This window comes from Coffea arabica, chromosome 9c, assembly GCF_036785885.1.
Source record: "Coffea arabica cultivar ET-39 chromosome 9c, Coffea Arabica ET-39 HiFi, whole genome shotgun sequence".
NCBI lineage: Eukaryota > Viridiplantae > Streptophyta > Magnoliopsida > Gentianales > Rubiaceae > Coffea > Coffea arabica.
In genome coordinates this window covers 35,264,570-35,292,421 of record NC_092326.1, presented here as the reverse complement: position 1 = coordinate 35,292,421, position 27,852 = coordinate 35,264,570, and the positions used below count along the sequence as shown (strand labels likewise).

The following is a 27,852-nucleotide window of genomic DNA, read 5'->3' as shown; positions in this document are numbered from 1 at the left end:
CTTTAAGGAGTATAGTTTATAGGCAAATACATATTACCTATTTAAAGTACCAGTTTTTTATGGGAATTTTACTTTCAAACATTTAATTTTACTCTCAGGAGAGGTTTCTGCAATTATCCCTTATGTTTATGTATAATATCAATATGAATCCATGAAACACATATGGATATAACTTGTGTATGAACTATGAAATATGAATAGGTTATAACTTGTTAACATTTAAAAATTTATGTATTTATATTATAATTTATATATTTATTTAGTTATATTTATATTTTTATTATATAATATGACCCGACGGTTCAATCATTGACCCGTTGGTTGAACTACTGACCTAGCAACCTCATCCTCCTACCAGATTGATGCCCAAATTGATTTTAATAACTATGATTTATTAAAGAATTCAATACTTTGGACTCGGTTCTCCTCATTTGGTGGCCCACAAAACAAAAGCCCGTTGGTTGATCAAATCAACTTGAGGTGAAGCAAACCTAGTGGCTAGTCTCTTGACTAGTACTAGAGCCACGTGTTTCGTTTCCTTCCGTTTCTTTTTTATCCAAACCAGATAAAAGGGCTACCACACTTGCTTACAATTACCAAATAACTGGCCTACCCTGTCACTATTCATTCGCTCGTTGAACCTTGTACATATTTATGATAAGATGAATAAAATATAACAGCCTATTTCACACATGTTTCCCAGTAACGTAATCTATTGGCTGAATTTCTTAGAGATTGAAGTGAAAAAGTTGATATCGACTTCTCTGTTATGGTACTATTTTCAAGCTCGTGTATTGGGAAATGGTATTTTGCGGCCGCAAGCAAAGGAAAAATATGTATTCGAGAAAAGGACATGTCAGCTTGATCTCTAAGAAAGGATATGAGATGGACTTTTCTTTGTTTAATATTTTTCCCCTTGTGGGTCATCTAATCTTCCAGGCATGCCCACTTCTAAGAAATTACATCTGGAATTTTTGCTTGTTCTCTTCCTGTGAAATTCTTGACCTGGGGAATTCATTACCAGAGCTTAATCTTTAATTTCAAAACTAAACAAGATTCACTAGCTTCTACATTTAAGTAATCAACCAAACTAAAAGTACATGAAGTTACGAGGAATTGACTGCTATGCCATGCTATTCAGCATTGAATTTATAAACATAATCTAATTGCTTTAATTGTTTAGATTGTTTAAAAAACATTTAGGTTTGTAATTTATCAGTTATCTGAATATTTTTTAAATACTAGAATAATTGGTGATTTACAAGTTTAAATATCTCCTAAAAAAATTCTAAACAATTAGAAGAATTGGAAATGATTTTAAATTTTTCGTAAAATCTCTCGATCCAAACGCGGTGATAATATATTAATGCAAAGAAATCATTCAGTCAGTGCATTGCATCTGGCTACTGGAACCAGCTTCCTTTGTCGGCTTACGAATTGAAAATATCGGGCACTTGTTTTGATTGTTCCATTGTCTCCCATGCCTTGTATAAGGACAATAACAACAACAACAACAACCGATAAAATACTAAATAAACGAGATAGAAAACGTGTTATGGAAAATTTAATACCGTAAGAACCAAAGCCTCCTTAAGAAAATTCTATAAATAGCACTCTAGCCCAATTCAGTTTTATCAAAGAATTCAATACAAAGAAAAATGGTGACTTCCGGCAGTTCATTGTTTTCTCATCTCTCATTTCTCATACTTGCATTAGCCATCCTACAGGCTGACGCATCAAGAATTCATGATGATTATCTTAAATGCCTACAATCTCAAAACTCAAACTCCGTATCTACCATTGCTTATACCCCAAGAAACACATCATATTCATCCATATTGCAATCCACGGAGCAAAACTTACGTCCCGCATCAACCTCTCTATTCAAGCCAACTCTCATCCTTACACCACTTCATTCATCCCAGATCCAGGCGGCAATACGCTGTGCCAGGAAACATGAAATTCAAATCAGAGTCCGGAGTGGTGGACATGATTATGAGGGTCTTTCCTATGCTTCAACGAGCCCTTTTGTCATTGTTGATCTTAGAAACATCAGCTCGATATCAGTTGACAGGGAAAATCGTACGGCATGGGTTGAAGCAGGGGCAACTCTTGGCCAACTTTACTACAAAATCGGAGAGACAAGTAGGGAACTCGCATTCGTTGCTGGTGCTTGTCCCACAGTAGGCGTTGGAGGACACTTCAGCGGAGGAGGCTATAGCATGTTGTCACGTAAATTTGGGTTGTCAGTTGATCATATTATTGATGCCAAAATTATTGACGTGAACGGTCAAATTTTGGATAGAAGGTCTATGGGTGAGGATCTATTTTGGGCAATCAGAGGAGGTGGTGGAGCAAGTTTTGGGATCATCATTGCATGGAAAGTAAGTCTTGTTTCTGTTCCTCAAAAGGTAACAGTTTTTAATCTAACCAAGACGTCGGATCAAAATGCAACTCAGCTAGTACATCAGTGGCAGCACATTGCAGACAAGATTGATGAAAATTTACTAATTAGGCTCTTCATAACGAGTTCCAATTCTCCCCAAACCGGAAAGAAATCCATAGTAGTTTCATTTACTTCTTTGTTCCTCGGTGGAGTTGATCAGCTCCTTTCCTTGATGCAAAAAAGCTTCCCAGAACTGGGATTAGCAAAAGAAGATTGCATTGAAATGAGCTGGGTCGAGTCCACAGTCTACTTTGCCAACATTCCTGGAGCTGCTTCGGTTGAGGTCCTTCTGGATAGGAATTCGTCCAAGTCATATTTCAAAGGAAAGTCAGACTATGTAAAGAAACCAATTTCAGTAAAAGGTCTTGAAGGATTATGGAAAAGGCTCTTTGCAGAAGAAGAAGAAGACATGGAGGCACATTTCCAGCTACAGTTTAGTCCTTATGGAGGAATGATGAGTGAAATCTCAGAATCTGCCACACCCTTCCCTCATAGGAGAGGGAACATTTTCATGATACATTATGTAGCGGGATGGGACGAAAAAGGCAATGCAGAATCCAAGAGACATGTGAATTGGACAAGAAGAATTTATAGCTATATGGCTGCCTACGTATCAAAGTTTCCAAGAGCTGCATATTTGAATTATAGGGATCTTGACTTGGGAGTAAATAAAATCAAAGGCAATACAAGCTATAAACAAGCTAGCATTTGGGGGACTAAATATTTCAACCAAAATTTTGACAGATTGGTGCATGTGAAGACTAAAGTGGATCCAAGTAATTTCTTCAGAAATGAGCAAAGCATTCCTCCGTTGTCATAATGGTGGTAGGTAGATTGAAGGACCAAAAAATTTATGGTTATTTTCCTATTCTATCTTTTTTTAAAAAAAAAAAAAATTGTTCATGGTACAATGCGAACTAAACAAAAATGTTGCTTTAGAATATTAATGATCGGTACTACACAGCAAATCTTTTGCCGTTGCTCTATTTTCAATTTTCCTTGTGAACGCACAGAGGAAATTATCTTTCTTGGCTCTGATTAGATTTAAATTCATAGTGCTGTTATGGGTCGGAAGCAATTTGAAATTCTTTATGTAAAACCCACGATTTTTGGCTCAATTTTAGTTCGGCCAATTAACTAAATGGATATTTACTATGAGTAAAAGTAAAAATAATTGTAAGATAGGTTAAAGGATTAATTGAGGGATAAAAATGAGATAAGATAGGATAAAAGTTCATGACAGTTAAAACTCTTATCTAACCCATTTACTAGTGGGTGGTTATTAGGGTTTGGCACACTTATGAAAAAAATATATTATTCCTCCCTTTCATTGTCTATCTTCCCTTAGAACGAGAGACATCAGAGAGTAGATGAAGAGAAGAAGGCGTCACTGTCAATCAGTTAGGCAACTAGGCACCTAACCCTGTAAGTCTCAAGTTCACAAAAAACTTCTATTTTAGTTCTAGTAGTTGCATTAATTATCCTAAAGATTTTATGGATATATATTATTGTTATATACATATTGATATTTGCGTTTCTATAAGAGATTAGGAGGATTCATGTTTGGATTAGTAGGAATAGGGGGATAGATTACAATTTTGGGATAAATAGATTACCCAATCTGTTAAAAAAAAAAAAAGGAAGAGGAGGGAAGAGCAGCGGCGGCTGCCGTTGCCCTGTTGTTGCTAGGCGTTGTGGAAGCAACGCAACAAAAGAAGGAAAAAAAATAAGGGGGAAAAGAGAGAGCCGCCCTCACTACAGGCAGAGAAAGGAACTGCAAGGTTGGCCAATAAGACCCAAACGAAAAACGAAAAAAAAAAAAAAAGGACACTTGCTGGCGACAAAAAGCAAAGGCAATGGTTGGCCTTTTCGGCCAACCAACGAAGAACAAGGGGGTCGCCAGAAAGGCTGGCGACCATGGTCAAAGATGGCCAACCATGGGTCCTACCCGAGGAAAAAAAAAAGAAAAAAAAGGGGGGCAATTCAGGAGTGGACCAAAATATAGTATAAAATTAGTAAAGATTTAATAAATAAATTTTAAATATAACTAGTCCATTTTTATAGTTTATCATGGATATTAAAAATTCAAGACCCAATTTAAGGCAATTGTGAGAATTGAAGGGTTAGTCATGTAAACTTTACACTTAATCAATTACGTCCAAGAGGCTTAGAGGGAAATCTAAAACATCTTTGTCTAGCTCTATTAGGTTAATGTAAACAAAGTGAGATAAGTTCTAAATAATTAAACGAAACGGTTAAAATATAATAATAATAATAATGGATAATCATAAGTTATAAATAAGCATAATAAGATAGTAGTCAAGATAATAAATATGATTATGAGTAATTATTTTCTTTTAATTAGGAAACTTTACAAAGGGAGAATTTCCAAATTAAGAAACTTTCTAAAAATAGAAACTTTTCAAAAATAGAAATCGTCTACTTTAGAAAGATGCTATTAGGGTCCATATAATGGTCTAGACACGAATCTTCGACGTACTCAGAGTTTGTGTATTTATGCATCTCTAGGAAGTAACGACTAATTAGGGAACTCATGCATTTGATAGGTACGGCACAGGGACCTAAAGTAGTTCTATTCGAGCAGCCAAACAAGGTAGGTGGTACTTACCCTTTTGAGATTTCAAAGGTGCAAAAATAAAATTCTTGTTTTCAATCTTATGTTGTTGTGTTGACTCGAAATATATTTGACTAAATGCTTTACTTGGATATTTATGAAAATTATATTTTTACTATACAAAAATGGACCATGTGACTTATTTGAAACGTTTTGATATGTTATTATATACCAATTGAGGTGAATCTTTTATGAAATCAAAGATTTATATATGTGACGCGTGGAATGAATTTTTGACAAGTAAAGCTCAAAACAGTTAGGGAATAGACGGTAGGGACTATAGTCCCGTCTAATCGCCATAGTAGCCTGGTATAAAGTCCAGCCGATTGGCAAGGCCATGATAGCCTGGTATAGAGTCCGGCCGATTGACAAAGTCATGGTAGTCTGGTATAAAGTACGGTTATACGGCCGATTGACAAGGTCATAGTAGCCTGGTATAAAGTCCGGCCGATTGATCCATGTATGAAATGAGACCAATCGGTATTCATGAAATCTATTAGTCGCTCACCTAAAAGGGGTTTAATCTCTAGACTGAGTACTCAGTAGCCGGTCATTGCATGTACTTGTTATGAGCTGATCTGAAAGAATGATTTATGAGCTGATCGGAAAGAATGATTTATGAACTGATCTAAAATGAGACTTATGAACTGATATGAATTGATTTATGAATGGATATGAAGAGACTTGTGAATTGAGACGAAAACGATTTACGGCTTTATGATTTTCCATGTTCATTTATCAATAAGATGCTTTTAAATTGCTTGCCACTCGTTACTACTGATTGTTTTATAAATGACGTTACTTTCAAGATTATGGATGTGAATGATATGCAAACGATTTGAGTTGTCCTTATATATATATATATATATATATATGTATTTATAAAGTTACGAGTACATGGTCCAACAGAGGGGTAGATATTACCTACGGAGCGACTTGTTGTTCAACCCATTTTTTACCATTTTTGCAGATTCTGAAGAGTATGAATTGATTTATGTAGAAGACTCTGAGGATGACTTTTATTAGTTTTAGATGAATGGAAGTTGGCAAACTAGCTGCTTCTAGTTGTTAGCTTCAATTACTTTTGTTTCCGTTGTTTCAATTAGAGAATAAATGTACGAACGTCTTGAGTATTCGTAGACTACCTGTTATATGAGACGTGTACCGATCATTTAATTATATTGTTTTAGTACTTTTAAAAGTAGTCTAGTTAATGTAGCCTTGTATTCTTGAGTGGGATTGGGAATATGACGGATGTCACGTGACGGGCGCGTGCGGGCTCGGAGCGTGACACTTTATGACTTCATAGGATGTTGTTGTTTCCTTTTCCGGGTTAGATATTGAATAGTTTATAAGCTTATGAATACATGTTGCGTTGGTATACATTTTTACAAATGTAAGAAGGAACATTTATGTACCAATTCTAAATGTCCAATTATACTAGTAGCATCTTATGGTGTTCCTTTTCCGAATACTTGCCAACAGGCATGACACAAGACACAAGGAACATGCAAATCACATCAATTTAGATCACTAGACTTAAAACCTCGATTCCTCTTTTATTGTCTTTCTCTTCAGATATCAAATTTACCTAGAGAAATTTATGCTATGAGTGGAATGCATAGCCTGAACCACCCCAAGATAGACAAAGTGTCGATGGAATGCATTGCTTTGAAAAATTATATTAACTTCACCTGAGGTAAAAGTTTTGATAACAAAATCAGTCCAAATAAAAAATTACTTTAAGGAGAGAGATAAAATTTGTATTCCAAAAATTCCCTTTATGTATGTGTATAAGTTGTATTAATAAAAGACCGAAAACATATTAATAAAAATAAGGGAAATCAAGTGCAAATAGTAAAGAACCAGAAGATAAGTAGCAACTGACTTTCTCTACAAAGTTGGACCAATAGCTAGTGCATTGGATTACAACCGCTATTTTTTCAAGTCTTTGCCATTTTGCATATAAAGGCAACAATATGCATTAGAATGGATCTCATTTTCACTTAAAGCAGCAAACTTTGAGGCAGGAAAATAGTGATTTTGTGTGGATTTATCAAGTTGAAGGTGAAGTATAGGTGAGGAAACTATGGTCTCATCAAGCTAAGGGAGGAATCATGAAATTCAAATATTGCAACTGCGAAGATTTTTTACAGTAAAAAAATAATCCAGATAAATTATTGTTTGATATATCAATTTATGAGAGTGAATAAATATTTGGTTTATCAATTGGCACCATTTTGTAATACAAACTATTGTTCATTATTAGAGAAATTCCTAATAGCTATTTCCGTTAATTAGTTACTAACAATTAATTAGTACCTTAATTACTTAATTGTCACATATTAGTTTCTAACAAGATATAATATCTCAGGGTATATGAGCTATTTCTCCCCATATGATGTAAGTAATTGGGACCACAATTCTAGTAGGGAAGGTCAGGGGTTTTTGCAAACCTCAGGGGATGGCAGCAAATTTTTAGAAACTTTATGAAAGGTTTCTGAAATTATTCCTTGAAAGTAATTTCAAATTAAGTCCCCAAACTAGAGATCTCATTCAAATGATGCCTTTTATCAATTTAGGTGTGGTTTTTAAAGTTTGACCAAACAGGAGTTGTAGAAAAAACTCATACAAATTTTTTAGGAACTTTAAAGCAATTAACCTCCATTACAAATGAGCTAAAAAGAATAAAAAATTTTCTTCTAATCAAATTTGAAAGATTTAACATAGTGTTAGAAAGTTCTCTAGATTAGAGGAACAATAATTTACCCTTTTTACTTCATTTAGCTGACATGTTAATTTCTCTAAAGTCCTTAGAATCGGAATGGTTTTACTTTACGACTTAAGATTTTGGTCAAACATAATTGAACAAATATGAATTGATGAAATAGCTCATCTAAAACAAAATTTTCAGTTCAGAGGACTTAATTGAGACTTGTTCAATTTTAGGGATTGAATCAACACTTTAGTTTACTTTGAACGGCCAAATCAGAATTTAACCTTATTAAATTTTTGCCAAGATCTTGACATGTTCCATAGCAACAATCCACTCTTTCATTTTGGTCCTAAGAATGTTACTTATTATCCATGTGGATTTCTTGAACCTTCACCCTCTACTTGATCACATATAATTTGGTTGACTTGTTGAACTCCGGAAATGTATGTCAAACAGATGAGATCAGTTTTTGGCCATTTGCACCCGTAAAGTCTCCGAGATGCAACTAATTTCAAATGGTGCCTATAATCACCATTTTAGCAGAAGAAAAAATTTACTGATCAAAACAAGGAACTTTGAATAATTTTGCGACTGTTTGTACCATTTTTTCTGTCTGATTTAATAAAAAAATCGTCTAACTAGAAATAAATAATTTATTACTCATGATCAATGTATTCCATCGCTCAAAATGTTTTAAAGAGAGTAATGTTAAAACTGAAAAAGTAATGAGTTAAAGACAATAAAAAATCGTATTCAAATATACCAATAAAAGTAGCAAATTGAAGGAAGTTGTGTTATAGAAAAAAAAAAAAAGAAAAAGAAAAGTTAAAAGAGGAAAGATAAGTTGCCCGACTTTGTCTGGAATTGTGGAAGATTGTTTTGAACAAAGTCTAGGCCCGGATCTTGGGCCAGTCTTCTCTGGAATTTCATGTTATTGTTTATTACTATGTCCCTCACCGGACATTTCAGCGGTCATTGCACCAATCATTAGTGAACTCCTACTAGAACTCGACTTTTGATAATTCTTCAAGACCCAATCTTACCCATATTTGGGCGACAACTTTAGGAAGTTATAAATAGAGGTGTTTAGGACTTTTTAGTGAGAGAAAAATACTAGGATAGCTCTAGTTCATGTTACATAACTTGTTTTCAACATGGAGACTAATGCATCAAAGATTGAGAAGTTATTTTTATTTTTTATTTATTCTCATATATTGTGTTTTTTGCTTGAATTCTTGGATTTATTAATGGACATGTTAAACTAATTTGTTTCTAGTGATAGGATTATGTGAAAGAATATTGCTTATTTATCCTAGTTAAATTCTTGACATCTGCCTTGATTTATCTATCTTGTTTTAATTACATGTTTATGTTTGGTCACGGTACACATGCTCTTAGGATTTGTATGAACTAAGAAGGGATATACCACCAAGCACTAGATAAATAAACATATTTTAACCTAAAAATGAAAGTAGTTTAGGATTTGTATGACGTAATTAAAATTACCTAAGATTTTAAATGGTTCAATTAAATACTAGTGATCTCGAGAGAGATGTGAGATTTAATTGGATATAATTTAGATGTATTGAGAGATAATTTAAAATATTTTTTGTGTGATGCGTTCTTCGCATGTTAAGAAATAATTGGATTATTAATTCAAACTCCGGATCATATTCTAAAACCCTAATCTCTTGTCAATTATTTTCTCAACTTTATTTTATCTCACTTGATTATTTACTTTATTTATTAATTAGAGATTAAAACCCTTTGAATTTGAGCTTTATTATTTTCGATAATAATTAAAGTAGAGAAAAGTAATTCATCCTTGTAGGTCCAACCTCTAAAATTCTCTAGGTGAATTTATTATCATGATTGACTCTATACACTTGTAGAATACGTGGATCAAGTTTTTAGTGCCATTATCGAGGATGGCAATGAATTTTTCTACTTTAGTTATTTTTTAGTATTATATTTTCAATTTTTTGCTTTTGTTTTTATTTATTTTTTTAGGTTCTTGGTTTATGACCTAATCTCAAAAAGGCAAATTGGAATTTGATTCTGAGATTGAGAAAACTGCAACGAAGTTGAAAAGGCAAGCACAGTTGTGAAAACAATCTTTGTAGCAATCCTTACCTGGAATTTATATTGCTCTACACTTGATCAGATAGTTCAAAAGAAGATAAAATGGCAGTGACCAATCCATTGATGCTAACAACAATATTAGAATCTGCCATCTTCTCCACCTGTTGGACTTCATTTTAGAGACATCATATGTCCCGTGTGTTAAACTAACTATGTACATGTGAATGTACTACACAGTGGAAATCTAAATACACTTATCTATAACCATTATTGTCAAGCACAAATTGATCTCTTCTTGTGTCTTTGATTCCTTCTTGTCTATTCTAACAAAACAAAATATGTAGAAGAAGGAAAAGTAGAAGGAGAATTTAGAATAAGGATCTTCTAACCTATGTCTAACCCAAAAGTGTACAATTGATAGAATACCACAAACTATTTATAGGTTAGGCTAGGGACCCTTACTAGCAAATACAAAAATCCTTAGGGTTTCCTTCCATCAAGAAAATCTTGCCAAAATTCATAACTGAAAATAACAATTTTTGACTAATTGATTGATTTCATTGATTAATTCATTGAATAAGATATCAATTAACAAAGATATCAATCAATCATTAACAAATGAGAGACACTAATTAATTATTGACAAAATATCAATCAATTAATCAAAATATCAATCACCAATCATTATCTGATGGGAGATGCTAATTAATTATTAACAAAATATCAATCAATTAATTATGATATCAATCACTTTAGAATCAATCATGTGGATCATAATTGACTCAAAAAGAGGCAAGTCTTACATTCTCCCACTTGACCCATGTGAAATAGTCAAATAACTTATGAGTGACTAACTACTTAAAAAATGGCCATAAACCTTGTTTGTCACTCACCAAATTTAGCAGTTATGTAACAGTTACTTAATTAGAAAATAATAATACACGAATCATGTCGGTTATGCTCTCATGCAAACACTTCCTTCCATGTACTACAATGTATTATACTTCCTAGTCAAGTACTTTAAAAGAACTTTATGAATAACTTCATATAAGTTATTCAGGGTCCAACTTTATGGATCACATGATTCTTACTTTATACATGAACAACAATGTGTACAAAATCATGTAAATATAAATATCTCAAGTGTCTAGGCAATAACAATAGTTTGAGAATAATAGCAAAATACTAAATGAACTACTAAGTTCCATATGAGTTATTTGATAATTAACAATTCAGCCGGCAATCTTTAGTTGTTTGATCAACAATAATAGCTCCTTATTGTATACTCAATAGCTAACTTTTTGCTTTTCAAATAACTATTGAATACTTTATGTTGCCTTGCCTATTTTGACTCCCACTCTTTCATGTATACATAATGAAAGGGTATAGTCAAATCAAATATCTATAATGGCCACAATACAATATCGACAAACTTTATGCCAAACAGCAGATAACTGTGGTACAACTTCATAACCTCCTTGGTGAATTTATATTCATTCCAATGTATGATGTGAACATTATGCAATTGTTCACTATTATTACTTAAAAGTAATCAAAGAACTCTTCCATGAAGGCCTTAAGATAGATTAACTATTTCTTACATTCGACTTAGTGAATATCAATTATAGAAGGGTTTCACAAATATCATGATTGAGAAAAACTTTCATTGTATTACTCCTACTAACCTTAATATATATTAATTTACTAGAAAAAATTCTTCTAAAATCAAATGAAGAATAAATTAATATACTATTGGGAAGAACAATTTAAATTGCATTCTCTACAAATGTATTATGGTGACACATATGTACACCTAATTATCAAGAGTCACGTTAAGGACAGTTGTTTTCATATTTATGTAATGTAACTCTAATAGTGAGTTCTAGTGTTATAATTACACTAAACAAAATCTGTCAAAATTTGGTAGAGATTTTGTGGTAATTTGTGACATTATTCCTGAATATGGAGATTTCTCCATTTGTACCTTATGAAAACATTACCCAATTCATCCTTAAACTCTTGTAGGTATACAATATAGTAACTAGAGAACTTCAATTCTCTATAGAGAACATTTGCCTTCCACTCTCTCAAAGATAACTCAATCAGTAGTTTCAAAGTGAATTTATCTTTATGTGCTTATTTGACAAGGAGTTTTTCAATTGATTGCTTATCTAAAATAATTAAATAATTATTTTGAGAAAAGCTATCAATTTTTCATGTGCAAATGAGTCAAATATGAATCCTTACCATTTCAAAACTCTATTCGAGAGTCAAAACACTCCCACTTACTTCATGTTCTTAAGAAGATTAAATCTCCAGTTCTAATAATTCTTGAAGTGTAAAGGAATCTAAATTTCTTGAAGTAAGATAGCCTTGTTTCCTTTGTACAGCTTTTTTATGTGTAGGTTGATTACCCTCACAAAAATGAACATAATATTTTAAACTCGATTTCCATCCATACCATAATCAAAGTAGTGTTTAACAATATTGGAGGAAATTGTTTAAGTATATACTTCAATTTCAAGGCATTACTTACAAGATATAAAGATTGTCCAAATGCTATATCCACAACTATCTCATTATTTCCTTAAAGTACATCATTTGGATGTAACTAATCAAGAATTGCTTTTACTCATTAGCAATACTTCATAATTATAAAATGAACACATATAGGATAGTCCCCTAATTTTGTGTGCCTTCATTTTATTTTCTATCCCTCAAATTTCAAACTTCGTTTTTCGTTTGAACAGTTACAAAGGTATCAAATATTGATCCTTTATTAAATAAGAAAGGAACTTTATATTTGTTAAATGGTTACCTAATAATGAGATAAATATCTCTCACCAATCAAAAAGGATAGAAAATAGTTCACAAAATTTTAGTGTTATAATGAAACTCTTATGGTATCTATAATGGTTGGATAGTCTACTTTATTTATGCAGTTTACCTGAAATTTTATAGTCAATAAATCTAAAATCTTTAAAGATTTATGATTTATCAACTCTTTATTTCCTTATAGAGATATATCTCAATCTCTTATGCCAAAATTTAAGGAGTTTCCCCAGTGATAAACATACTTGCTGCCAAAATAATTATTGTGATCAAGTGCAGTATATTGCTCAATTCAAAAGATGGTACTGAAAACTTTAGAAATAACTTCACTATTTTCAAAATCTACTACTAGATAATGAGGTTTATAATCATACCCAATAATAATTAATTTGAAAATAGAAATTCTAAAGTAATAAGAAAATAATGTTTTCGAAAAAATTTTTTCCTGAAATGAGCAATAATACATCACTTATCTTTATGTGAACATTTTTTAGTTTCTATAAAGAAACTTTTGTTCACTTTTCATATAATCAGAAACTTATTATACTGACAACGTAAATTGACAGTTTTAGCCAATTTACCAAATATATCACAATTTATAACACTCAACAATTGAGATTTTCTTTTGAGTTACTTTCTCTCAAGGTAAAGTATTGAATATCATTCTCTTACAAACAACGTTGGTCTTTATTGCTGTTTGACTTAATGAGAACAAAATTACCTTTCTTTCCATTTCTTCTTTCATGAAGGTTAAGTTTCTCTTATTTCTTAACCTCTTTATCCTTTCTTAATACACTTGATTAAAACAAGTAATTAACTATATATCTTTATGTGTATTATAAAGGTTTGAATGGTTAAGAAATTATGCATGAAAGAATCAAGAATGAAATGCTATAGAAATGACTCAATCTCAATTTGATGGGACTTTAATTGATGATGTAGCAAAATTCTCAACTCATAGAAATGAGCTAAAATACACTTCAATATTTAATTGTCACAAAAGAAAGCTTCTAATGGTGCTAGTTAAAACTTACAACAATTTCTTTATGGCATTCATGCAAGATTTAACTATAAATAATTAGGGTTTGAACCCTATTTTATATGAATATGAAACAAAATGAGCAAACTATTAAATTGTTCCCAATCATAAGACTAGTAATCTAGAACAATGAATTAAAAAAATAATTCATACCTGTGATCATAGAAATATCTCTTAATTGACCCTCTAATTTACCATCTTATGTCAATTAATCTCACCAAAATAATTATCTCCTTGTGGGGCCGGATAACTATCTCAATGAATTAATTGCAACTTGATATAGATGCCATTTTTTTAAAAAATATTTCTTTAATCACTCAGCAATACGTGAAAAAGCAATAAAAATTTTCTCCAAACACCAATATACTTAAGATGCTGTGGCTACTCCTAAGTTTACAGCATTATAAGAAAAATTGTCAACTAGTCAATATGCTGGCTAAAAATTCATAATTTCAATCACCAAACTGTACGTATTGAAAAACTTTTCTCATCAAATATTTGGGATGCTATGGCTACTCCCAAATATATAATGTAAAAGTGAAATTTTTAGCATGGCATCTTGTTATTTGTCAATAGTCAAAAAACTTTATGTTGACTGAATTTTATTGAATTTTGCTTTCCTTTTATAATCACTTAATCATATGTGATTAAAGTTATTTACACCGTATATTTGAGATACTGTGGCTACTCCCAAATATACGATGCAAGAAAACTTCTAATGAAAATTCATAGAAAATAAGTAGTCAACTTGTTGATTAGAAATCCTTGATTTTAATCACTAAACTATATGTGATCAAAATTGTAGTACACCAATGTTTGAGATACTATGGCTACTCTCAAACATAAAGTGTACTAGACTTTATAAGGATATCAAAATAGTCAAAAAAATCTGTATTTTGACAAAAGAATTTCATAATTTCCATTTTTTATATTCATTTTTTAACCACCATCCTTTATGTGATTAAAATTCTTCATGCATCAAATAGTTGAGATGCAAGACACACTTTATAAAGGAAATTCTCTAAAATTTAAATGTAATCAACCATACAAATGTTGACATTAGTATATATGAGATAAATGAACAAAAGTGTAGTGCACAAAATACTACATAATTCCAAATAACAATAGGAACGTGGAGGCAAACTCATATTGAAATCATGCCTTTAGATATTTATCTCAAAATAAGGTAGCAAAAATTCAATAAACCTGCAGATCCGTTCATATAAAGTCAACCAATTATCTTGCATAGATTAATATGATATTAATCTTTTGATTGTTGAATATAACAACTCTTTATACGTTTCTCGAATTGTTATATGGTATTGATAACAACAATCAATACATATAACCCTTACAATCACAAATATGCAAGTCCAAGAAACATTCAAATTACTTGCAGTCATACCAGATTATTGGATGAAATCTAAATGAACTGCATAACCAAATAAGATATCATACGAATGATACATATACATAGGATTAGTCAATAAATCTCAATTATTAAGAAAATGGACCATAGATCCCTGTGGCAAATTAAATTCTATTCGTTCAAACTTGATACGAATCTCTAAAACTTTTATTTGATTGCCAATAAACCATGAAATTATAAGCTAAACAACATGGTTAGAGGTAGGCTTTGATACCACATGTTAAAACTAACTATGTATATATGAATGTACTATGCAATGAAAATCTAAATACACCTACCTCTAACCACTGTTGTCAAGCACAAGTTGATCTCTTATTGTGTCGTTGACCCTTCTTATCTATTATAACAAAATAAAATATGTAGAAGTAGGAAAAGTAGAAGGAGAATTTCGAATAAAAATCTTCTAATGTATGTCTAACCCAAAAGTGTACAATTGATGGAATACCACAGACTATTTATAGGCTAGGCTAGGGACCTTTACTAGCAAATACAAAAATCCCTAGGGTTTCCTTCCATCAAGGAAATCTTGCCAAAATTCATAACTAAAAATAACATTTTCTAACTAATTGATTGATTTGATTGATTAATTCATTGAATAAGATATCAATTAACAAAGATATCAATTAACAAAGATATCAATCAATCATTAACAAATGAGAGATACTAATTAATTATTGAGAAAATGTCAATCAATTAATCAAAATATCAATCACCAATCATTATCTAATAGGAGATGCTAATTAATTATTGACAAAATGTCAATCAATTAATTATGATATCAATCACTTTAGAATCAATCAATCAATTGATTGATTTGATTAATTAATTCATTGAATAAGATATCAATTAAGAAAGATATCAATCAGTCATTAACAAATGAGAGATACTAATTAATTAATGACAAAATGTCAATCAATTAATCAGAATATCAATCACCAATCAATATCTAATGGGAGATACTAATTAATTATTGAGAAAATGTCAATCAATTAATTATGATATCAATCACTTTAGAATCAATCACGTGGGTCATAATTGTGAGGACCCGAAAAATTTCTTATTTTTATCGAATATTAATGGTTTAATTAAGTATTAATCCACCTGTTTTCCCAAATAATTTATTACGACCATTTTAAATCCATTCGTATGGAATAATGTCTTCATTATGCTTTTAAAACGTCCCGTTAACAACTTCAATTTTCGGAGGATTGTTTGAGTGAGAAATAATGAACACGAGTGTTTCAAGGTGATATTGTATTCGAGAGTATGATTATCCTGGGGAAATTAAGAACGGACAATAGCAAATTAAGAAAAGTTAATCGAGAATTAAAGGTGAATAAGTTCTAAGTGAGCATATACTACTCACGCGTGGATAGTTTTCCAAAAGACGCATGGATACAAATTTATTGGAGATTTGAAGAGTTAATACTCGACTCATGTGAGGACTCGTAAAACTCCTATTAAAACCCTAATTTGAGTTTATTTAATTATTTACTTGTTCATTTATTCCGAGTATTATTTTCTAGACCTATTGAACCTAATTACGTGGAAATATAGTTTCGTTATATTTTTAAAGTGACTTGTTTCAAGAATTAATTTCCTGGAGTACGTTTAGTAAAAATAGTGAATAGTACTTGGAGATTTTATCTGCGTAGTAGCACAATAAGCTTGGAATATTGGAGACTTATACAATGGTCCTAAAATAGGTAATCTTATGAATAAATACTCAAGTGATAGTTAGTAGTGCAATCGTTATAAGAATTTCTCGGAAGTTTCGCGTTATAACGTTAAATTTGACGGTACGCATTTTCACACGCGCGACTTCATTTGAGGGACCTTAGACCCTTATTTCGGGACAATTAAGAGTAAATACTACTTACATGAATATTAATGCATTGGAGGTTTAGTGCACTAGTGAACCAAACGCGCGAGAAAATCGAGCCGTAATCGCACCAAACGGCCCCTAATGAGAGTTGACTTTTGGGTGAATTTCCACCACTTATTTCACCTTCTCTTGGAAGCTAAAGGAAATCAGATTTCTCTCCATCTTCTCTCTCCTCATTGCCGACCAGCTCTCTTCTCTCTCTAACTCATTTGCTTCAAAATTTCTGCTCACAAATTTCACTCAAAACCACCCCAAATCATCTCCAAATTCAACCAAACTTGCACCACACTTAGCTTGATACTTGAGGAGCATTTTGAGCTGCAAACAAGGGCTGGAAATCATGGTTTTTCTGGGGTAATAGAGGGCCGAAAATTCTGCTGAACATCAACCCAAAGTAAGTGATGATCCACTCTTGGAAACTTGAAATTTGGAAGCTATCTTACCTTGTTAAGTTCATGCATGCATTTGGTTAGCTTGTGTATGGTGTAAAAATGTGATTGTGGGCTCTTTGAATTCCCACACTTGGGTTGTTGTTGCTGATTTGATGATTGATGGTGGTTATATTGTTGGTTTAGTGGTTAAAATGATGCATTAGTGGTGGGTAATTAGTAGAAACTTCATTGGGTGTAAGAAGCAAAAACTTTCGATTTTGCCCCTGCCATGTTCGGCCATTTCGAGGCCAATTTTTAATGGTCTAATAGCTTGAATTGGATGTTTATAGGATGTATTAGATGTGTGAAAAATTTCATTGGAAAATATTGAGGTTTGATTGAGCAAATGAATTTTCTTGAGAAACTAGCAAATCTGGAAAACTGTTCGCGTATGATTCTGACCAGTGGTAGTATTTTGGCTATAACTCTGTCCTCGGATGTCGAAATCATGTGCCGTTGGTGGCGTTTGAAACTAGACATTCCTGGCTTTAATTTGGTATATAATACACCTTCTGATTCTTTGTGAGCAAGCCGAACCAAATGTTTTAAGTTCTCTGTCCTGTTGCTCTGTTCATCTGGAATGAAGTGTTCAGGCAGCAACTTGATGCCCGATTTTGAACCAGATGGGTGCCGAATTTGGAAACGATTTCTTCTGTGATATTTTAGTCCTATGAATTTATTTTCCAACGCCATAAACCATACCTCATTCCGAGTTAAATTGACTGAGTTGTGACTGAAACAAGTGGACTGCTCTGTTTTGGAAAAACCCTAATGTTGGACTGGTTTGGAACAAGATCTTGGAGTGAACTTGTTAATTGATGTTCTTGATACTAAACACTTACCAAAGGCATTATGGATGTTTCTTAGGCCTTTATTTCACAAATAAACCATGATTGGATAGTTTGCTTGATTAAACGTTTTGAAATGGGTAATGAAAGTCTCAAGGCAGATTGCCTTATAATTTTCCTGAACTTTGGTTGACTAATTAACTATCTTACCGAAGGTATTTTTCCCTGAAATTTTATAGAGCGGTACCTTTCATATGGGAGTAAAATACTGCCAATTTTGGTACCAATCCAAGTTCGTTTCGATACCCAATTAAATTATTAAAGTTAGAGGTTCAAATCTGGAAATTCTTCTCTAGTCTTGAATTTCCCCAACTTTGAGCTACCGTATCTCGGTACTCGAAACTCTGATTCTTGATCCGCTTGTTTCGTTATAAACCTCGCTTGCAACTCTAATTGAGTGACAAATTTCAGAGGCTGGTTTGCAACGTGTGAATCGTGCCGAATTTTCAAAGTTGGCCGAAATCCAACTTAATTCTGCCTTGTAAACCAATCCTGCATCTTCAAGCTCATTTTTGAACACTTTTCACTTTGATTCATGGAAAAGTGTCTTCTAGGAACTTATAGTACTTTCTAAGAGGTTTCCAACAGTATAAAGTTTTCCAATTCTTGACTTATGCCGAGCGAGTTACGATTTTTCAAAGATTTAGGATAAAACTGAAATTTCTCAATTTTCAAGGCAAAGGAGTTTTTCCAAAATTCTTAATTCTCTTAGTATTATTCAAACGTTTTCCCCTCGCTTTTCGTGATAAAAACTCAAATAATATTGTACATAATAAAAGGCTAGTTGAACATCGATTTGCGTGTAATTGAGGTTCCTTTTGTGAAATAATTTTTAGATTGTACTAGAGTACAATCTTCCTTGATAAGTGGGTTATTTGTGTGATTATCCGCTATTAATTGCCAGGCGCACAAGGAGACCTTCAAGAGGATCTCACTGTGGACACTTGAATCTCCAAAGAATAACCCTATTGAATTGCTCGGTGAGTGTCAAGTGTGTGTATTCTTGATACTTGCTTAATTGTGGTAATTGTTGGGAATTTTAAAAAAATAAGGGCGGGTGCGTACTTTATCGCACTCGTTCTAATTTCAAATGAATGATTGAAATGTATTGAATGAATGAAACGTATTGAATGAATGAATGAAATGCAATGTTATGTTATGATTACATATGTCGTTGGAGTGAACCTCCTCGACTTTCAAATGAATAGGGGACGCCCAAACTCATAGGCCGACCTTGGACTCGAGCCGACAATGGGCTTGGTCGGGAACCTAGGCGAGCCATGAGATATATAAGCTCGACCTAATAAGAGGTCTTGCTTGGCATACTCGTAGAGTATCGCCTTATAATAGACTTGTGGGCCCTTGGGGTGTACGGTGGACGGAGAGAAGTAAGTGGTGATCTACGGAAATGGAAATACCGACCCGGTTGACAGGAGGGTCAACGCGGGAAGGTATACGAATGACATCGGCAGAGCGAGTGGAACTTAGCTCCTGAGAGCTACTATATCCTTGAATTGTTTCTGATTACTTTTCCTGTTCGAATGGTTGATTATTGAAACATCACGGTTTTATGCAATATTTGGGATTGCTATTTGAACAATGTGCTTGCATGTGTGTTCTTGGCCTCACGAGCGTTTTGCTCACCCTGTAGATTTGTTTTCCTTAACAGGATTGGACTTGGAGGAATGTTGGAGAAACCCCTCTTGGCATACTCTTGTTTTTAGGGTTTCCGTTGCACTTTGGGGCTAGACTTGTGATTGATATATATATATATTTTGAATATTGATGTATTTCGAGATTCCGATGTAATGATTGGGCAGATGTTGAATATTGATAAGCTTGAATGCTTACGCACTGATTGTATTTATGATATTTAATCGTAACGTTTAGTATTGTATTAAGCTTGGACGGAAATTGCTTGAGCCCTGGCGAGAGATGGGCAGGCGTCCCGCGGATACCCTTTGGTTCGCCTTAGGGAGAAGTGGGGGCGTCACAATAATTGCCTTAAAAAGAGGCAAGTCTTACACCGTGATCATAGCTTCTCCTCGTAGTATTCACTTGAGTGATTGAGCAAGGAAATATGAGCTCAAGAATGTTCACTTCACCATGTTGTCCTCTTTTCATAGGTTAGCGAATGAGGAACTATTCTCTTTCATCTGTGAATTTTATTCGGTGGTCTAAATGTTTCCTTTGAATGGAGTTTCAGAGGATGACCTACAGATGAGATGCTTCATATACTATCATAAGGATCGTACAAAATTATGATTACTCTGCCTAAAAGATCATTGAGAATATGGGAAGATATCTACAACATTTTCATGACGAAGTATTACTCACTTCAAAAGGCCATCAATTTGAGAAACAATATCTATACTATTGCTCGGATGAAAGGAGAGCTGATTCATGAAGCATGGAAACAATTCAAGCTACCACTCACTTAGTGTCCCCTACATCAATATTCTTTGGTATTGCAAGTGCAATTCTTATGTGATGGGTTGTCATTAACAACCTAAAATATGGTGAATATTGCAACTGGAGGTTATATTGGAGACAAAACCCTAAAGGACTTGGTAGGTCTTTATGAGTTGCTATTCAGTAACTCTCAGTAAAAAGTAATTCGGAGTGAAAGAGTAGGAGTTCATGAAGTGGGTACATCAATAGATTCGGGTTCATAGGTTGCTAAATTGAGTCATCAGATACTGCTACTTTTAAATTGGGAAACTCAATCTCAAGAATCATGCTCATATTATCACATATACGGGCATAGTACTGTTGCCTACTACAATGGAGAATATCCTACCATAGTGAAAGATATGAATTTTGCTAAAGCATATGGTAGGCAAAAATTGCAGTCAAGGAATGATCTTTTTTTTTAACACGTACAATAAAAGGTTGAGAAATTATGCTAATTTTTCATGGAGAAATCAAGGGATCAGACCTACGGAACCACCTGAGTTCCAAAATTAGTACTAGACCTCTCAACACTCTCCCCAGCCTATTTAAGAGAAAAAGTCTAATTTCGAAGAAATGATGCTGCAATACATGCAAAAACTGGATCAAGTGATTGATCAAACAGACTATCTTATCCAATCCCAAAAAACATCAATCCAGAATGTTGAGAGGTAGGTCGGTCAATTAGCAAAAGCAATAACAGTGAGAGAATGGGGAAGATTGCCTAACAAAACAAAAGTGAATTCCAAAAAGACTACCGTAGTAGCGACCTTTCGCTCAGGAAAGTATTGGATGATCTCATTTGCAGTTAAATCTAATGACGCATGGAAGAAGAAATATGCAATAGAGATTGTTCATGAAGGTGAAAGAACTAGGAGTAAAATGCAAGAGTTGGGCAAAGAAGTTCATATAGAAGACCATCCCGTCAATTTGCTTGCGGTTAAAGGTTATGAGCCACCCATTCTACACCCTCAAAAGCTCAAGAAAAAAGCAAACGAGTGTCATTATCAAAATTTTTTAGAGATGCATAAAAAGTTCCAAGTGAATATGCCTTTTTTTTTAAGTTCTTGCAAATATGCCATCATACGCAAAGTTCTTAAAGGAAATAATCTCGAACAAGAAGAAATTAGAGGACTTCACAAGGATATCCCTTACTGAGGAGTATAGTGCAATTCTATATATTCTTCTTTCTATCAAGATGAGAGATTCAGTGAGTTTCACCCTGCCTTGTTATTTTGAAGATATTTTATTGATAAATGTTTATCTGATCAGAGCTTTAGCGTTAATTTAATGCCCTTATCATTTTGCAAGAAATTAAAATTTGCTAAACTTGCACCTACAAAGATGATTCTACAACTTGCGGATTGTTCAGCGTGATAGCTCATTGGTATTGTAGAAGATATGTTGGCTAAAGTTGTAAATTTTACTTTTCTACCAATTTTCTTATTCTTGATATGGAGCAAGACACTACTATGCCTATTATCCTTGGTAGAACTTTCTTAGCTATAGGAGGGGCTAACATAGATTTGTTGAAAGGAAAGTTAATTTTAAGGTTTAGTAAGGAAAAATGAGAATTTAATGTTTTTAAACCCTTAAAATGCTCTTTTTATGATGAGTCTTATTTGTGTATTCATGTTATTGACAATTTTCATAGTAAGGAACATGTTACGGAGCAGGATTTAGGGACTAGGCCTTCCTTCAATCATTGCCAATTTATTTCTTTGGTGGTTCGAAAGTGAAATATTGATAAGAAGAATTACGAATTATTTTACGCACATGCAATAAATGAAGTAAGATTATTTTCCCGGTCTCGATGAAGATATTAAATTTAGCCCTTATCGGGAGGCAACTTGATTTCTGCTTTTACGTTATCTATTTTCCTTTATTTTCTTATTTTTGGGATGGGTGGTGGTGTTTAGTAGTATAGGATTTTCTCAATATAATCAGAAAAATGACCATCATACAATGTTGAAATATGGTAGGAGCATTGCACGATTTGAAAAGTATCCTTCCAAGGACAAATGTGCCATGGGACGAGTGGATGTAGCTTTCTGTTGATTCTAGGAAGTTATAACTACCTAGTTATAATCTGAGGATACATCAAAAAAGTAATAAAACTCATAACCAACTAGCCTCTCCAAAATTTGATCAAGAAATAGCAATGGAAAGTGATCAAGACATGCCAATAGAAAGTGTTTCTTTAGTTCAGCAATATTGAACCAATGGCTACCTTTGGTACGATTTTTTTATTCGATCTAACCCAATTTGTGATTGGATAGTTACAGATTCATGAATTTTGAATAATTTTGTTGGATTTTTTATGTGAGAAGGTTCTTAATCGCCTAGCTTGAACTAGAGTTTGAAAAAGTTATGGTGAAATTTGAATATTTTTCTGTTTTTTAATATTTTTTAAGCTTAAAATGTTTGATTTCATCTACCAGAATCGGGTGGTTGATTGTTAGTTCATTGGAATCTCATAGGTGGTTGGGTCATGGGGGCTAGAGTGCCTGGAAGATAAAAAGAGGGTTCAATGTGTAATTTAAATTAAATTAGGGTTCAATATAAAATATAGGAATTTTATTTTAAGTCCTGACAGTCAATGTCATTGGCTAGCATGCTTTGGAAACTTTCCTAATCCATTTTCTTGGTGGATTTTGCTCCTAGGAAAATCTGTAACTATATATACTATACATCATCAGCATCAGCATCTACAATATAAATCATCTATTCTTTAGTGATAGATAAATGGCTGATAACATTCCTATAGGGTTTCATTTTAGACCTAGTGAGGAAGAACTGATCTTCCTACTTTGGCTGAAGGTTGCAAACCAGCTTGATGAAACGGACCATGTCAAGGAAAACATACTTTACGGTGAAAGTGCAGAACCCTGGGATGTTTTGGGGGATGATGATGTTTGTTGGCAATTCTATGATGACAGTGGAAAAGGGGCTAGTACAAAAAGAATGGTCTGTGTCTTTACCAAGTTGAAGAAATTGAGTTCCAAGAAAACTGCAAGAACGACTAGTTTGGGGATGTGGGACGAAGAAACAAAGTCATACCTAGTTGAGGATATGATTACTGGCGAGAAAATTGGTTCGAGGAGGATGCTAAGTTATGTTTTGAATTCAGGTTCAAAACGGGTGAAAGTTGGCTGGATAATGCATGAGTATTTGGTCGATGGTGCGTCATTGAATGGGTTAAACAACAGTCATAATACTGATTATGTTCCTTGCAGAACAATAAAGGATGATTCTAAGTATACCAAAGTCAAAGAATCTAGAAAGAAAGGAAAGATTGCGAAAGAAAAAGAGGTTGGAAATCGTGTACGCTGTGAAGTTGTCTTGGGCAAGAAAGTTCACAAGTGAGTAAGAGGTCGTGTAACAATCCTAGGAATCCAATGGATGAGGCCAAGAGTTCGCTAATAACAACCCAGGCAATCGGACATATGGAACTGCCTAATTTGGTCAATTGTGACTATGATGGAGATACAAGACTGGTACAAACATATACAGGTCTATTGCTGGATGAGGGTGTACAGTCAATGACATATTGGAATGGTGATTATTTGGGATCAGTCGTCCAAGAAGAAGCTTCATCCTATACTAAAAAACATTGGTTCAATCCGACCATTGTTGGTATGGAAAAATTCAGAACATATATGCGAAAATCTTGAAAATTCGAAACAGCCCTTTGAAGTGCAAGTCTCTGAACAACCATCATCATCAGTTGATTGTGATGGCCAGATGATTACCACAAGTCAAGAAGGTCAAGTAGCGGAGGACAACTTGTCAGATTCAATCACTTGGGAGGATATTTTGCAATCCGTTGAAGGAGGGAACAAAGACATATTTGGAAGATTGCCATTACCACCAGATGAATGGCTGCAAGTAGCCGTCCCATGTAGTTGATTAGCACTAAGATTGCGAACTTCAAGAGGCAAAGTTGATATTTGGTGACTACTTTGTTCTTTTTGTGGTTTCATTCTTGAACATTGGATGTAGCATATTTTTATCTTTTACATATTAATGAAGTTATTTCTATCTACACTCACTTGTCTAAGCTTTTCTTGTCATATTCATGCTTTGGAATTTAAATGAGAATGCCTTTTTTTTTCTAAATTTCCTCCGCAGATCGCAATCATTTTGCTTGTTTGTTTATTTATTCTGCTTGCTGCTTTGGCTTGTTCATAATTTTGATTTTTTTTTCTGAATTTGTATTCTTAAGATTGAAATTTATGAATTTGGTTACTTTATATTTTGTCTAAAATAGCTTTAGGAGATCAAAATCTACTATGCTGGGCGTTTTAAGGCGAAAAGTCGCTTCGATGCTGCTTCTGCTTTGGTATTTAAACTTCAATTTTTGCATGTGTGTTTAGATACCTGCATTCATATATGCTTGAAAGCAGAACTTTTTTTTTTTTGTTTTTTGGGGTAAGAATATTGATCTCATTTGTGTTTTTTGCGGACCAAATTAAGAATGCATAATCAAGAACTGACAAATGCGCCTATTAACAAACAACTCAATTAGTAGTGCCTATGGTGATTTGTCTTGTGATTCCGAAATTTAGATTTTCCATGTACTTTAATTGATGCTTTAGGTTGATTTTCTTACAAATCTAGTATTATTTTGGAACTGCACTTGGTGTACGTTAGAGGTGCAAGTATTAGTATGTATACTTACCCCAAAAAACAAGTATTGTTATGTATATATGCTTCAGAACAAATAATGTGCCTCCTGATATGATATGTTGATTCATGAATACATTAAATAGTTTTTAGGGTTCTAATTGATCTTAGAGGTGTAAATTACCCATGATTTCATGAAATATAACCAAATTTTAATGGTTCCACAATTTGTTTATAACAAAAGTTTTTAAAGATTGTTTGTCCATCTTCTTATAAGTATTTTGATTAATTTTATGTACACTGATCATGTATACATTTTCACCCTTAAATGCATGTCAAAGTTTTTGCCACTTCATTTTTATTCCTATATAATGGCTTTCGAATCTTCTATTCCTAAATTAGTCTCTATCCCCTCTGTTCATCTTTGTACAACTGCCATATGTCTCTAACTTTTTGATAACTCAAACTCAAACAAACTAATAATAATTAGCTTCTTCCCCAAAAGTTTACTAAAAAAGTTTACCCAAGTTTGAGAAAATTTGTCAACTGATTATTATCGATTTATTTGAATTTGGGTTATCAAAAAGTTAAAGACACGTAGCAGCTGTACAAAGAAGAGACAGAGGGGATAGAGACTAATTTGAGGACAGAAGATTTGAAATTATAATCTTTTCTGTTATGAAACAATTAAATGGGAGTGAATGTCCATCAAACTTTCCTATGTTTATTAAGCTTCCTTATGTCTATTGAATTCTCTAAAAGATAAAAGAGTTGGTATAGATGAAGGTTTGGTTTTCCTATACAATCAATTTTGTAACATCTCTTATATTTAGAGGTTAATATTTTCATTTTATTCAAGTGTTCTCTATAAATAGAGAATAGAGATGAGAGGTGATTGAACATCTCTCGGTAACCTTCTTGATGATTTTGAATAGAAGAAAGAATAGTTCTCTACTTTTATCGGCTTCTCTCTATTTTATTTTACCCCACATCTTGTTATTTTATTAGTTTTATAACACGTTATCAGCACAAGACTCTATTTCTGAGCAAAAGTGAATCACAAGGCTCTGTCGAGATTCTACCAATATCGAATCAACAATTGGGTATTTTCCCGAATAACTTTTGACTACATATTGAGGTAAATTTCTAACTTATAAATCTATTTCAATTTCTTATGGCTAACCTTACAAAATAAGAATTCGTACCTCTTGATATTTCTGAAAAAAATTATTTTTCATGGGTATTGGATGTTAAAATTCATCTTGAAGTCATGAGTTTTGGTAATACTATTGTTGAAAAAATGAATCCTCAAACCAAGACCGTGCCAAGGCTACGATTTTCCTTCATCGTCATTTAGATGAAGGATTAAAAATAGAGTATCTTACTGTTAAAGATCCTCTTGTTCTTTGGAAAGATTTGAAAGAAAAATTCGATCACCTGAAGTTGGTCGTTCTTTCAAAAGCCCAATATAATTAGCTTCACTTATAGCTACAAGATTTTAAATCTGTCAATGAATATAATTCAACCATATTCAGAATTACTTCTTAATTATCATTAGGTAGTGAAAAAGTCACCAATGAAGATATGTTAGAAAAAATATTTTCTACTTTTTATGTCTCTAACATGCTCCTGCAGCAGCAATATCGAGAGAAGGGATTAAAAAAATATTCTGAACTCATTGCATGTCTTCTCTTGGTTGAACAAAATAATGAATTATTGCTGAAAAATCATGAGTCCCGATCGACTGGTGCAAGTCCATTCCCTGAAGCGAATGCGACTCAATTTTGAAATTCTGATCGAGGTCGTGGCCGTGGACGTGGTCGTAGCCGTAGATGTGATCATAGTAAATTTGTGCCCCGTGAAAATTATAACCGTGGCAAACAACAAAATATTCCCCAAGAGATGAATAATAACTATGATCAGAAAAATGGAGAAAAAAAGTTTATGAAGAAAAATGCTATCGGTGTGGCATGGAAGGTCCTGGTCCCGTACCTGTCATACAGCTGACCACTTTGTTGACCTTTATCAAGTATCTTTGAAAAACAAAAAACAAAAATGTCGAGACAAATTTTATCGACCAAAAAAATAATTATGATGATAGGGATGATGTTGATATGACACATCTCGATGTAATTGATTTCTTTGAACATCTTGAAGATGTCAACAAATACCTTATAATTATTTAGATATTTTATGATACTTTATATCTTTCATGTCATTTTTTTTTCTATTTAATATTTATTTTCACATCTTTATTAATATTTATTTTTGTTTGAAATTTTCTTTCTGAAGAAGAATTGGATATCAAATATTTGGGATTAAATAATAATGATAATGACATTTGTATTATTGATGAAAAATAAAAAATATTTTTCTTATTTGAAAATGGGAGAGACAAATGTTAATACCATCAGTGGTGGTGCAAAATTGAT

At 33.0% G+C, this 27,852-nt stretch overlaps 2 protein-coding genes across 2 annotated transcripts; both read left to right on the top strand.

Annotated features, from left to right (window-relative positions):
* The first annotated feature begins 1,651 nt into the window (after positions 1-1,651).
* LOC113708081 (tetrahydroberberine oxidase-like) lies at positions 1,652-3,473 on the top strand. Its single transcript, XM_027230544.2, has one exon. It carries the CDS (start codon positions 1,659-1,661, stop codon positions 3,264-3,266), a length of 1,608 nt encoding a protein of 535 aa, XP_027086345.1. The 5' UTR covers positions 1,652-1,658; the 3' UTR covers positions 3,267-3,473.
* Positions 3,474-23,539: 20,066 nt separating this feature from the next.
* Positions 23,540-24,160, top strand: LOC113708205 (NAC domain-containing protein 66-like). The gene has a single exon (XM_027230669.1). It carries the CDS (start codon positions 23,540-23,542, stop codon positions 24,158-24,160), a length of 621 nt encoding a protein of 206 aa, XP_027086470.1.
* The last annotated feature ends 3,692 nt before the right edge of the window (positions 24,161-27,852 follow it).

What these genes read in the sequence shown, in the direction of transcription:
- LOC113708081 (XM_027230544.2), top strand. Translation starts at nt 1,659, where the DNA reads ATGGTGACTTCCGGCAGTTCATTGTTTTCTCATCTCTCATTTCTCATA.
- LOC113708205 (XM_027230669.1), top strand. Translation starts at nt 23,540, where the DNA reads ATGGCTGATAACATTCCTATAGGGTTTCATTTTAGACCTAGTGAGGAA.